Raw genomic sequence first — 12,521 nt, forward strand, 5'->3', positions numbered from 1 at the left:
CATCACCCCGTAATGTAACATTCTGATAGTAAAAATACAATATCATGTGTAAAGTAAGTATACAGTAACACTATATATATATAAAACAATATATTTCATTAGTGCAAACAGCACTTAAACAATTGGTAAACATAGTAAAATTTGTTAAGAAATATGTACATCGTATTAACACGTTATCATATATATAAATATGAAAAGGAACAAACAGATTTTACACAATCTTATGTACTATACAGTGGGTCAAATTTGTTTTCAACAGAATTATGTTGCGAGCGTATTTATAAGATTTAATGAATCAACTTTACGGCGCGCAGTAACTTGTGTATGTGTCGATGAAATGCTTAAAATGGCCAACATTTACTGACAATTGAAAGATATTCGAAGCTCACGATATGTAAAATCATTCTACACCGTCAGAATGTTAGTGTTCCTTTTATTCGCGACGAGCTAACATAAATAATATATTAATCGTACTTGGACATCGTCCAATCCTTCGTGTCTTTTCGTTATACCTAGGATAATCTTGGAGGAGATTTTTATACATTAATACCAAATATCACATATCACAGCTTCGATATCAAAATTTGGTCACGATTCTAATTTGATCCGCATACTTTCTCTTTATCATTTCAGCTTCCACCTTATCCCTATGGCCTTGTTCGCTATGAGATATTCCATAGAGAAAATAAATGCCAAAACCTGGATGAAAGTGAGGTAATTAACAACGAAATATAATAACGCTTAGTTTGTTTTGTTTTACAGACGTACCGATAAGCATCCAAATGGAAAATCTGATCCATGTAAAAGCATCTAATTGCAACATCAAATATAGGTTTATGAAAATACTACAAGATGGGAGAAGTGGCACTAACGGTACCTGCAAATAACAACAAATTATTAACTGATACATTATCTCTAAGTTATATAAAAATTTGTACAATGTCTACCTTAAATGCTAGTTCAACCTCTTGAACAGGTTGCCTTGCAACAGCCGCTAAATTCAATAACAATATTATCACAAGTATGACTAGTACCGCAGTTTCTATTATATCGTTGCCAAAGGCATTTTCGCCTACATTATTAATGAACAGCGCAATAACAAATACAACGATACCTGCAATAGTAATAACATGGGTATAAAATTATTAACGAACCCTGGTGACGTCTCTAAGTAACGATTTCAGCGATATAACTTACACAACATCGCAATGCCATAATTTGCAACTTTGGTAGATATCTCGGTTATTTCTTTCTGATTGTGTAAATTGAACATTTGTTTCAAGATGTTGACTGGCGTAAAAGCATAACTATTCATTGTCGTCATTGAATGATTGTTAGAAACACAGTCTTTTCCTTGATATCTAAAACGAGCAAAGCAATAATCCGGAGCGTTCGTGTGGCTGGCTCTCGTGTGGTCTCTCGGTGACCAACATGCCAGCAAAAATCTGTTAAATGTTACGTTATCATCTTGAACAGCGATTACACTTGCCTTAGGATTAAAACGGATATTGCCACTATAGTATACGCTAACAACGTTCCGATAGACATCATATCTATCAGTTGTTGAAGATTAAATATAAGTGTCATGGCTCCTGTGAATAAACCTGAAATCACTGTCCCGAATACAGGTGTCATGGTTTTCGAGTTTACATTTGAAAGACTTTTAAAAATGATCCCATCGCTGCCCATGGCGTAAAGTATGCGTGGCAATGGGAACATCGCACCGAGTAAACTCGTGCACAATGCAAATGCCGCTCCGATGTTAACGATCCACTTGATCGTAGGCCATCCAATTTGATCGAATACGTACGGGAATGGTGCGTCGGGATCCTAAACAAAGTGCCTCTTACAAAATAACGAACCATTGTACATAGTTTGATCGTTTATGCTCGGTTAGTACCTGATCATAGTACGGCCACATCATAGTTAACACGGTGGAGATACTGAAATAAGCCATCAAGATTATAATTAAGGACACAACGATGGCTATTGGTATATTACGTTGAGGATTTTTAGCTTCTTCACCGGTAGTCGCCACGGCATCGAATCCTACGAAACCGTAGAAACATTTTGCCGCGCCGATCATTACGCCGCTTATGCCAAAAGGCATGAATCCACCGGATCCGGCATGTTCTACCGATACCGGTATACTCTCCACCGGTATTCTCCAATTCGCAGGATCAGCTATAAATTCAAGGAAAATAATAATCAAGGAGGATCCCTTGCATCTCCAAACCAAGTTCTCACCTTTAATGGATCCTGCGACTACGATGACGACGATGGTAATTAAATTGACAACGGTAAATATGTTGTTTAAAATGGAGGACTCTTTCACTCCGATGCTCAACAAGACTATTAGCAACATCACTACTCCGAACGCGAAGAAATCTGGATATTCCGACAGAAACGAAACGCGAATGGGCATGGCGGACTGAAGCGTCTTGCTTATCACGTTTCCTATTAACGCGTCCAAGTAATTGCTGAGTCCACGGGCAACACTCGCGGTACCTGGAGATCAGAAAAAGTGAAACGGAAAGAGTGAAACCGAGCGAAACAGTTCAGGGACATTGCGGTAGTTTACGTATTTCTTTAAGAATCACAATTACAAGCGAGGAAAGTAACGATTTACGCACCGATTACGTATTCCAAAATTAAGTTCCACCCTATGATAAAAGCAACAAATTCTCCCACCGTCACGTAACTGTAAACGTATGCCGATCCTGCTTTAGGGACTCTGGACGCAAATTCGGCATAACACATTCCTGAAATCCAAAGAAACATTTTCTTTAGTCATACGTAACATATTCGTGGTATAGATACATATTTTTACACGCACTACGTTCAGACATTCCACAAAAGATTGCCTTAATCTTTTAGTAATATCTGGGTTAAAGCTAGATTCTCGAATGTTCACTTCGAACAAACTTGTAATATCCGGTTGGCTGGAAATGATCGCGATAGTGTTTTACCGGCAAACGCGGAAGCGATGGCGGCAATCAGGAAGGAGATGCAAACAGCCGGACCAGCTGTCTCCCTGGCGATACTGCCTGCAAGGATGTAGACGCCGAGGCCGAGGGTTGAACCGACACCAAGAGCCGTGAGATCGAACAAGCCCAGGACACGGGCCAGTTCGCCTTTGGTCTCCTGATTTTCTTCGATGCGCCTCCTCGACAGCGCCTTCCATAGTCGAGTCGCCATCGCAACTTACCTTTATTTCGTTGTCCCTTGTCTGAAAGAGATTTGCATTTTAGCATCGTTTCAATTTTCCACGCTGCATAATCTTCGCGTAAAAAATGTCCTCCGTTGCTTTAGAAACTCGTCGCTATACCGTCTCACATAAATTTCATAAACGCAACCACTCAAGGACAGAGCGAATGAGATTTACCTGTAGATAACGACAATCTGTTGCGATATTGTCGTGCAAAGATGTACATAGTTGTGGAAGAAACGTGTACTTATTATATATATTGTACATTGTTATGTGCATATCGCTTTCATTTGTTTCACGTATTTCTCGATCGTCCTACATAATACGTTCAAAGCAACCAGATAATATAGAGTAAATATGTTTATGCATTATTCCCTGATACTCGCGTGCAAATATCGAACGCTTTCACGGTCTTTCAAGAGATATGTAGAAAGATCCGAGCGCCACTGAACTTTTGGAAGCCCCTCTTAGAAATCGTCCTATATATTATTCGAGAGGCTAATGTTATCTTATAGATAAAACATTACACAATAATTGCATTTTCGATGTTACCAAAGTCTGTAGAATTTCTCGCAATAGTTGCATACACAACCATCGCTTTCCACTAATCAATTCCTGTCAACGTGATGGAAATAAACGACGCGTTTAACATTCTCAAGAAGCTCGAAGCTGTTATCACAAGAAAGCATCGACGACACGAACCCGTGACAGAATCTCCTTATGATTGATTTATACCACGCCGACCAGTGGCCGTTGCATAAGCGTCTGCTAACCGGTAAGATCTTTCTTTTTCGTTTTGTGGTGTCATTAAGCATTTCGCTAAATCCTATCGAAGAACGTTTCTCCTCTTAACGCGCCGCGTCTATGCAAGCGTAGGAAACCCAGGACGATCAAGGCCAATCAAGGCTCGCGAGAAACGGGATATCAACCACTTTTGCTGCGGAAGGTATTAGAGTCTCGTGTGCGCACGTCGTAGTCGCTGGTCAGGTTCTTACAACTACTTGGAAAACGAGCAAATGTTAAGACACAAAGATTCGAACCCACGATCGTTGGATCTACGGTCGAACGGTTTTGCTGCGCGACCATTATCGCACCTTACGATTATTCGACTCTTCATTCTCTACTTTACATTACTTCCACTACGTGCATATCGTTAGTCTAATTCCGAACAGTCTCACGACTATGCTGCCTACGCACACGGCGTGCAATTCTAAGTTAAATTGCACCGTAATCGCGAGATTAGATGATACGAGCGGTTGTAACGAAAATGAGGCTATTAATATGATGGCAAGCGTATCGTCATCGCGGTTCTTCAATTTTGTTTTTGGGGAGCGAAGAGTTTCTTTTATGCGAGATAATTTGTTTAATCGAATTTCGTATCGTTTATCGGGAGATTAAGATGATAGCGAGGATACAGCTTAACTCGTTAAGCTAGTCTGGCTATAAAATATGTCGATAACCATGGGGACAATTATGCGACAGTTAAAGAGACACCACTGTAAAAGTATTAAAAAATGACGAAACCACACTTTTACTACATTCTTCGATCGTTCACGAATGCTATACAAATGTATATATAATACGTATATTTCTTAAGCTTATTTACACAAGAATTCTCCAAGGCTATTCGAACGTTTACGTCTTCGCAAATTACCTTGATCCCTTTAGGCAGAGATCGTGATCGGTAATTCAAGAGAAGAACGGCAACGGACTCATCGTTACGTATTCCCTATTTTACACGAAACGCATCCTAATAAAAAAAAAAAAAAAAAAAACGTGAATCAACCGCGATTAACGTTCCACGACAATTTGTTATAATTACTCGACGCTTGCGGTATCTATGACGCGTGCATTTTAATAAGTGGAAACATCGTACATTACGACGGAATTGTCGAAGAAATATGATTGTCATTAATGAGAGAATTGCATTGGATTTCTCTTTCTTCGTTGGTATTACGAGAAACAACTTTTTATCGTCTCTTTGAATAAAAATTATACTCATGTCTACCCTCTAGGAGTACCTAACGGATTAAGGAATCACGTACACAGATAACAAAATTATTACATTTAAAATCTTCGTGAAAGGACAATGTAATCGTCGATCAAAGAGAATGAACGTTGTAAATACTTGGATAAAAGAGAAATCATTCCTTCCTGTGCTTGTGGCCTCGAGCCTCGAACGTTTCATGTTTACGATATTCAACCTACCCCCCGTTTACACAATTTCACTTTCACATGGTTTTCAAAATAACGGACTTCTTCTAGTCTCCTTCGATAACGCTGACAATATAAAATTTTTATTATTTCGAGCGATACAAAAGATTCAAAGATTATTCGTGTATTAAAGGATTATGTACATATTATCAAAGTTCGATATTATGTTAAAAATATTACCCTGTGAGTCTTAATCAAAAGGCACTCGGGAGTTGTAAATCATCTGATATTCGATCACTCGAAGGCTTCGATGTTGTTCTACCTTTAAATCACTCACTGGCAGATGGATCACGTACGGTTTTCGATGTTTCACGCATTCGAATTCGATGGACACCGTCGACGCAAGCCTAATTATTCGGATAAACGATGCAATTTGGCTGGTCAAAAGAGCTTGACGCGCATGAAAGGATCAACCGAAATTTACCGATCTCGCGTGACATTGGCATAAAGGGGAGCCAAACAAAACGTGTACTGCCGGTGTCTGGTCAACGTGACAAGGTTACAGGCCAATTAAGGCAAGGCACCGGTGTCCCCATTGCACGATTCCCCTCGACCGATCCTCTCGGTCTAATCCCTTTATTTACAATATGTACGCGGACCAATTACCAATTTCACCGATCACAGAACACTGCGACACTCTCTCTTCTGAGGTCACTTCTGCTCGATGTCCTAGCGAATGTATACACATTATCCACGAGTGTCGAAGCCATAAGCCGCAAGCCAACAATCACGATTTCGTCGACGCACGATTTAACGATAATTAAGCGCGCCTCCTGCCGCGTGTGGGGTGCGAACGCCCCACGTTAAGCTTTCCTTTCACACTGTCTGAAATGTTCACCATTGAATTATAAATTACAATCAACGGTATTGCGAAACACGTGCGACGTACGTGCGGCCAACGGAAAGTTGCCGAAAATTGGCGTGGCAGAGATCGCGCTAATAGCGTTTCTGTTTACGATTTCACTGGTCCAGCGAGAGCTTCGCCGGAGGAGATACGGTAAAATGCGTCTCGATGTAAGAAAAAAGTGGCACGACTCGAACGAAAGTCTGGGCTAATGAGAATCAAAATTCACGAAATCACGTTGCGTCGCAAGAATTGAGTGAAAACGAGCGCGTAGCGAAATCTTGTTTATCTCGATTAACGCGAGAAATAGAGAGGGAAGCGTTAGAGACGCAATAATGCCAGGATTAACGGGATTGAACTTGAAACGTAATTTCCAGCCATTTCGCAAGAATAAGAATTATCGAGTTATTAAGCTGAATTCAGTGTGCACTGATTCTATTTCTGAAACGCTTCGACAATGTGTTTCGTATACAAACGTATCCGCGCCAGCCGTTGAGAGCTTTTGCTAAACAGCTGCACGATAAAAACATAATATTTAAACAACAAGCGGTGAGTGATTAACAAGCGCGCAATGATAGACTGCGCGGTACCGATCGAGCAACAATTTCATCGGTAATTTAACTCTTTTATTTACTTCTCGAGAGACATTTTCTATTCGTGTCGGTCATATTGCGTCACCGTTAATACCGCAAAATGATTATTTTCATTTCTGATAATCGTGAATGATGGTAATTTTGTAATCCCTAATCGCAAAGTAATTACCGTTCGACTCTGATGCACATCTCGTTGCGTGAGTACGCAAAGAACATTTAGCATTCATCGAGCTACACGTTTGCGTTAATCCTTGAAACCAACGAGTCTGGTGACGTTCTACGCTAAAAACAAGAACCGGGAATATTTTTACTTCCGTGACCGTTACGAATACGAGGTGGCAGACACGATACAATGAGCGTTAAACGATAACAGTGTAAGAAAATCAAACGTGAACCTGAAACGTCCAGACAAACCTGCTTCACTCGAGAGAATAGAAATAAAAAATTATCATTGGGGCAAAGAGAAGTTACCAAGTTACGATGTTACAGCTAGCGATTCGCAGGAAAATGTCGCAAGATTTCCTTTTTCAGATATTTCTCCTTGTCAGGATATCAAATGTTGCGTACGCAACCAGTATATCGCTAGGCGGCCTGAAAGCGACATTGAAAGAGAAAGGAATTCTTTCGTTGACCGTACAGCTGAATTGTAGTAAATTAATAGAGACGAGTAGGTCGCATTGTTTTACCACCGTTTTAACACAGGAAAATAATTATTTAAGTAAAAGAATATTTTCCTTTTGGCTTTTCAATTTCTGTGTCTATTTACCACGCAACCTATTATTAACCGTATTGTTTCTTATTATTACTTGGATTGTAAACCTTCTTTCTCAGTAGTGGACTAGTTAGAGTGATAACATGTACAAGCGTACATATTTGAATGTATGAAATAAGCCAAAGTAAGAACTATAAACGATACCAATTGAAACAGAAATGATTGATTATCATCTTATTATTCGATTACATAATTAGGGCAGTCGAACGTCGAAGGATAGACACTTCTATGATTCATACCGTCGTTCTTTATCGTATCACGCGCCTAAACCGAGTTGGATAAAGGATCATATTATCATAAAAGGCAAATTAGCAGCAATTTGTAGGAAACGATTAGTCGAGTTGAAAGAAAAGTTACGATTGCAACGATCTGTATATTGATTATAGATGCATTCCTTTCGTATGAAACAGATGTCGATACGTATCAGTTAAGTAACCTACTCGAAAACGTTCAATCTCGATGGTATGTAATTCGTTTATTTTGTTTATATGATGTAGCATTTTACCGAGAAATCGTAAACATATTAATACAAAAAGATCGATATAAATCGCAGAGTTTTCAGTAACACAGATATGATAAGAATTGGCATTAATCACTATCGCTTCTTCATGTCACAGCATATAATTTTATGTTGTACGTTATCAAAATGATTTTACTGGATCGATGATACACAAAATTAAAAATAAATTTCATCGAAACAAGAATCACAAATAATAGATTTTATTAATGATAACGATCATTTTCTATTATCTCGAATTTTTATTATTTGCTAATCTGCGATTAATACATTTGGAATTTACATATTTGACGAATACATTTACAAATAATCATAAAACAACTTCTTAAAATATAGTAACAAAATTTGTCAAATTATTTAAGTTTCTATTGAATTCATTTACGTTGAAACAAAAAGAAGAAAAAAACATGCATGAGCAACCTTCTACTTCTACCTTCGCTGATGGTCTACTGAATATCTAGTTGAGGTAGATGCGAAACGCGCAGACACATACATATGTATACGCACATACAACGTGTAACATATGCACGCACGTGTATTTGGGTACATTTGTCGCGAAACATTACTGACACTTTACGTTATATATATACATAAAAAAAAAAGTACAAACAGATGTAGAGGTAACGACCAAGTAGCTCGACGTTTCGGTAAACATCTACATAAGGTACACTGAAAACAAGGTATCGGTGAAAAACCTGTACGATACTTGTAGAACACGTTAAAAAGTTACGCGATTACACAATCCGCGGGACAACTTTTCTAGAACATACGGTTAATTATTTAATATCGGTTGACCAGACGCGCAAACGGGGCGAGATTCGAAAAGAATTGTGTCTATCGAATACTTGTTATTCGATTTTACACAAATTTTATATGTAACGACTACGAGGTAGTCTTACCTGATTTCGCAGAGCCGTGTTGCAAGGGAAACCCAGCCGCGTGGAAAACGTCTCATGCACAAAGATACTTTATCCAGGCAGGATGGACACACGTAACTGAATCGGAAGTAGGTCGGCACCGTGGAACCGGTCGCACCGGAGTACGATCGCAAACTAATAATGTGCTCTAATATAACGATGTTCGCTTCCACCTGTCTGCTAGCTAATAAACTTCAATCACCTCCCACCATGATTTTAAAGCGGCCGCGTTAACGCTCGAAAAACTTCGGGTCCCCCAGCTTGGAGGAAAGAAGTCTCTATATCACTTAGATCCACACAAACGACTCTCCTACTCTTTTACTTTTTTTATACTTAGGCAAACTTCGCATCGCGATTACCCCAAACCATAGATGGGTGAAATTTTTATCTAGATAGAAAATGCAGATTAACGAATCGAAGATAAACAATTATAAATACAACATAACTGAAAAAAATCTGTTTTAATAAAAACTACAATCCGAATTATACAATCAGCTTCCGTCTTACCGTTGAACTACTAACTAAATTAAATTTTGCCCATTTCTACCGTCGATCACGTAATTTATTCGGAAAGGAATCGTTTCGATAATTCGCTAATAAAGAAAATAAGTTATACGTCATTATTATTATTATTATTGTCATTTCATTTATTCCCCTTTAATCAGAGGAGATTGTTCGTATAAACGTATCACAGGCCAGTTCTACAGTATAAGAATTCGTTATACATAGAACTGATCGTAAATGACCATATTTACTATTAAAGTATTTGGTATAAAATAACTAAAATTATTAATGTTATTCTACATACATCGAGTAAATTAAGTTCTGTTCATGGATCTTTGATATGTATCTGGATTTGTAGCACAGCCTGGGCACGTATGTAAAGATTCGTTAATAAATATTTCGCAGTCCAAACAAAATGTTTGATTACATTTGTTGCAAAAGTATATCTGGAAATAAATATAATTTTTAATTACGTTATAGTCGAGTAGATAAATTTCATTGGCGCTAAATTATATTTAGCGTACCTTCTTGTCCTTTTGCGTAATAAGTTTTTGACAACCGTAACAAGTAGAGGAGGTCCCGCTAAATGGTAATTCTTTAAATGGCTCGACGGGGAATAAGTAATGATACGATCGAGCCAAGTGAGGAGCAGACACTAAAGTAAGCCCGCATGCTCTGCATTCTACGGGAAGTTCGCAATGTTTGCTTAGACATTGAGGACAAAGGTATCCTGTACTGGTAAGCTTAACAGATTCATCTGCGCTTTCCGCATGACTGCAAAAAAGATTTCTTAACAAAAAATCTCCACGATCGGACCTTCTTTCACGATATAATAATCTAAAAATTAAATACCACATGCAGACCGCCATACACGTGTCAGTCGTAGAGGAATGCAAAGCATGATGAGGAAAACCCATTTTTACAAGAGCGGCATCCAATCTCGTTGCGGCTGGTGGTGGATCTATATGCATGTTCAACTGTTCTTTGTAATGTTTGTCGTCTAGCGCTACACCATGTTCTCCGCCGGTTGCTGTTGCCATTCTTTTGCAAATGAATAACTCAGCAGCCAATCCTATCACGCTACATCTTACACAGTCTGATTTCATACTCTAAAACCATTGCCAGTTGTTAAATTATTACGATACAATTATCACAGTGTACACGATAGCGCATACTTGTATAGTTTCATTGATATCTCTTGGATCGCATGTTGTAAGTGCTCCTATAATAACAAGTATTTCTTTACTGGCGTGCGACGGTAAAATACGTAAAGACTTTAAAGCCAGCTCTAGAGAATTTTGTAACGATGGCTCGCCTGCTGGCTGAATCGCGTGTTGCATGGCTCGTATTTCCTGAAAAAAAAAGGGGGAAAAGTTAGCATCGTGGAAAAAGGAAAAGAACGGTAACAAATTATTAAAAATTACCTTCACGTGTTTCTTCGAATTTCCAGCTAACTCGCTTACTTTTTCTGCTCTTTTATTTCTTGTAACAATTACTCCTAACTGGCTTATGGGATTTTGATAAAAAAATTCTTCGATAAAATCTTCTAAAAGCTGAAAATTGATAACATACATGAATAATATATGAAAACTATCTAAAATATAACATTAGCTGGAAACTGAAGTATTATTATTAAATATGTACCTTCAATGAACATAAGAAACGAGTTGGTTTTAAATCTTGATTAGACATTGATTCAGAAGCATCAAGAATTATGTAAAGGTGTCTCATCATTCCTAATCTGGCTCCAACCTTCTTATCCATCTGACGTTTTCTCTTAGCATTGTGAATAATATCTGCGATGGATGCGTCCAATAGTCCATGGTCATCTTCCTTAAGTGCTTCCCTTTACGAGAAATTAGATACATAAATTTCAGATTTATAATAAAGAACAGTGGAAAATGAATTTACAATTGATTAAGATCAGTAAAAGTTTTTCTTATGTTATACATAATAAATAAAAACAGTACATTGTAATTTATTCATGAAACATTTTTATAAAGTTACAGGTAAGTTTTTCATTGTAATTTAAATTATAATTTTTCTACAAAGTAAAATAATTGTAATTATACTAGACGAACGATTAATTACCATGTCTTTTCGTAACCAGTCTCCCATCGATATTCCTTCTCTTCTTCTTCATCAGCCATTTTTTAACTTTCACGATGTATCTAGAATAAAAAATGCAAACTGCTTAGTCCAAAGACTATATCTCAAATATTTGAACGAATTTATTCGGAAGCATTGTCGTTCCATGTAACTGTTTGTAAATAACATCGTAAGAAATTAGGTTAACGTTGTTTATATTATCGTTAACAGCGAAAACGACGTACCGATATCACAATTGAAAGAAACAACGTCAAAGTTTTTGAATATAATTAATATAATCCCGTATAGTCGTAATTAAAGTAGAAACGATCGAATAACTACCATTAATTCGCATTAAAATATGCATTCACCTAGATTAAACTGTCACGCGTGTCCGGTCGATATAAGAATTTATTATTCAAAATTTCCCCTTGCAAGTTAGAGGAAACGTGTATCGTAAATAAAAACAAGGTTTCGGCGTGTAAAATAAGTATAAAAGCTAAAAGAAAAAGAACAATAAATCATATACCGTTCATAAATTTGCGCGCAATAACCAATGACTATTTGCGAAATTGTCTTGACATTAATTAACATAAACTTGCCTTTTCTATACTCGATCCGATGCCGGAACATAGGTGAACCCAAAGAATAAAGCGGCAGATTTGAAATGGTTAGCGTACCATTCGTAATTATACATTCTTTTCGGATGGAATTTCTGATCTATTCGTTAATATAGTATCTCGTATACGATACTCGAAACCTGGGATACGATTCTATAGAAAAAGAATCATCGATAAGGAAATGTATGGTACAATTGACGAGTAAGATTTTCCCGCCAAAAGGTAGGTTGTGCCGTGGCGGGCA

At 37.8% G+C, this 12,521-nt stretch overlaps 2 protein-coding genes across 6 annotated transcripts; both read right to left on the reverse strand.

Annotated features, from left to right (window-relative positions):
* Positions 1–77: 77 nt before the first annotated feature.
* On the reverse strand, positions 78–9,205 carry LOC128895224 (cationic amino acid transporter 3). Its single transcript, XM_054157651.1, has 10 exons — positions 9,048–9,205; positions 2,970–3,229; positions 2,634–2,762; positions 2,248–2,508; positions 1,901–2,184; positions 1,490–1,830; positions 1,198–1,361; positions 948–1,114; positions 769–877; positions 78–699 (listed from the first exon to the last, which is right to left on the reverse strand). The coding sequence occupies exons 2-10, from the start codon at positions 3,196–3,198 to the stop codon at positions 578–580; spliced, it is 1,806 nt and encodes a 601-aa protein (XP_054013626.1). The 5' UTR covers positions 3,199–3,229; positions 9,048–9,205; the 3' UTR covers positions 78–577.
* A 473-nt stretch (positions 9,206–9,678) lies between these two features.
* On the reverse strand, positions 9,679–12,405 carry LOC128895205 (general transcription factor IIH subunit 2). Of its 5 annotated transcripts, none has more exons than XM_054157616.1 (8): positions 12,260–12,405; positions 11,661–11,740; positions 11,214–11,415; positions 10,994–11,122; positions 10,745–10,921; positions 10,422–10,678; positions 10,094–10,343; positions 9,679–10,015 (listed from the first exon to the last, which is right to left on the reverse strand). In XM_054157616.1, exons 2-8 carry the CDS (start codon positions 11,717–11,719, stop codon positions 9,884–9,886), a joined length of 1,206 nt encoding a protein of 401 aa, XP_054013591.1. In that variant the 5' UTR covers positions 11,720–11,740; positions 12,260–12,405; the 3' UTR covers positions 9,679–9,883. The 5 variants fall into 5 exon arrangements, with proteins under 5 accessions (XP_054013591.1, XP_054013589.1, XP_054013588.1 ...); XM_054157614.1 differs by lacking the exon at positions 12,260–12,405 and adding an exon at positions 12,187–12,258 and having other exon boundaries at positions 9,680–10,015; XM_054157613.1 differs by lacking the exon at positions 12,260–12,405 and adding an exon at positions 12,029–12,179 and having other exon boundaries at positions 9,680–10,015.
* Positions 12,406–12,521: the final 116 nt, after the last annotated feature.

The sequence above is a fragment of the Hylaeus anthracinus genome, unplaced genomic scaffold (genome assembly GCF_026225885.1).
Source record: "Hylaeus anthracinus isolate JK02 unplaced genomic scaffold, UHH_iyHylAnth1.0_haploid 4, whole genome shotgun sequence".
NCBI lineage: Eukaryota > Metazoa > Arthropoda > Insecta > Hymenoptera > Colletidae > Hylaeus > Hylaeus anthracinus.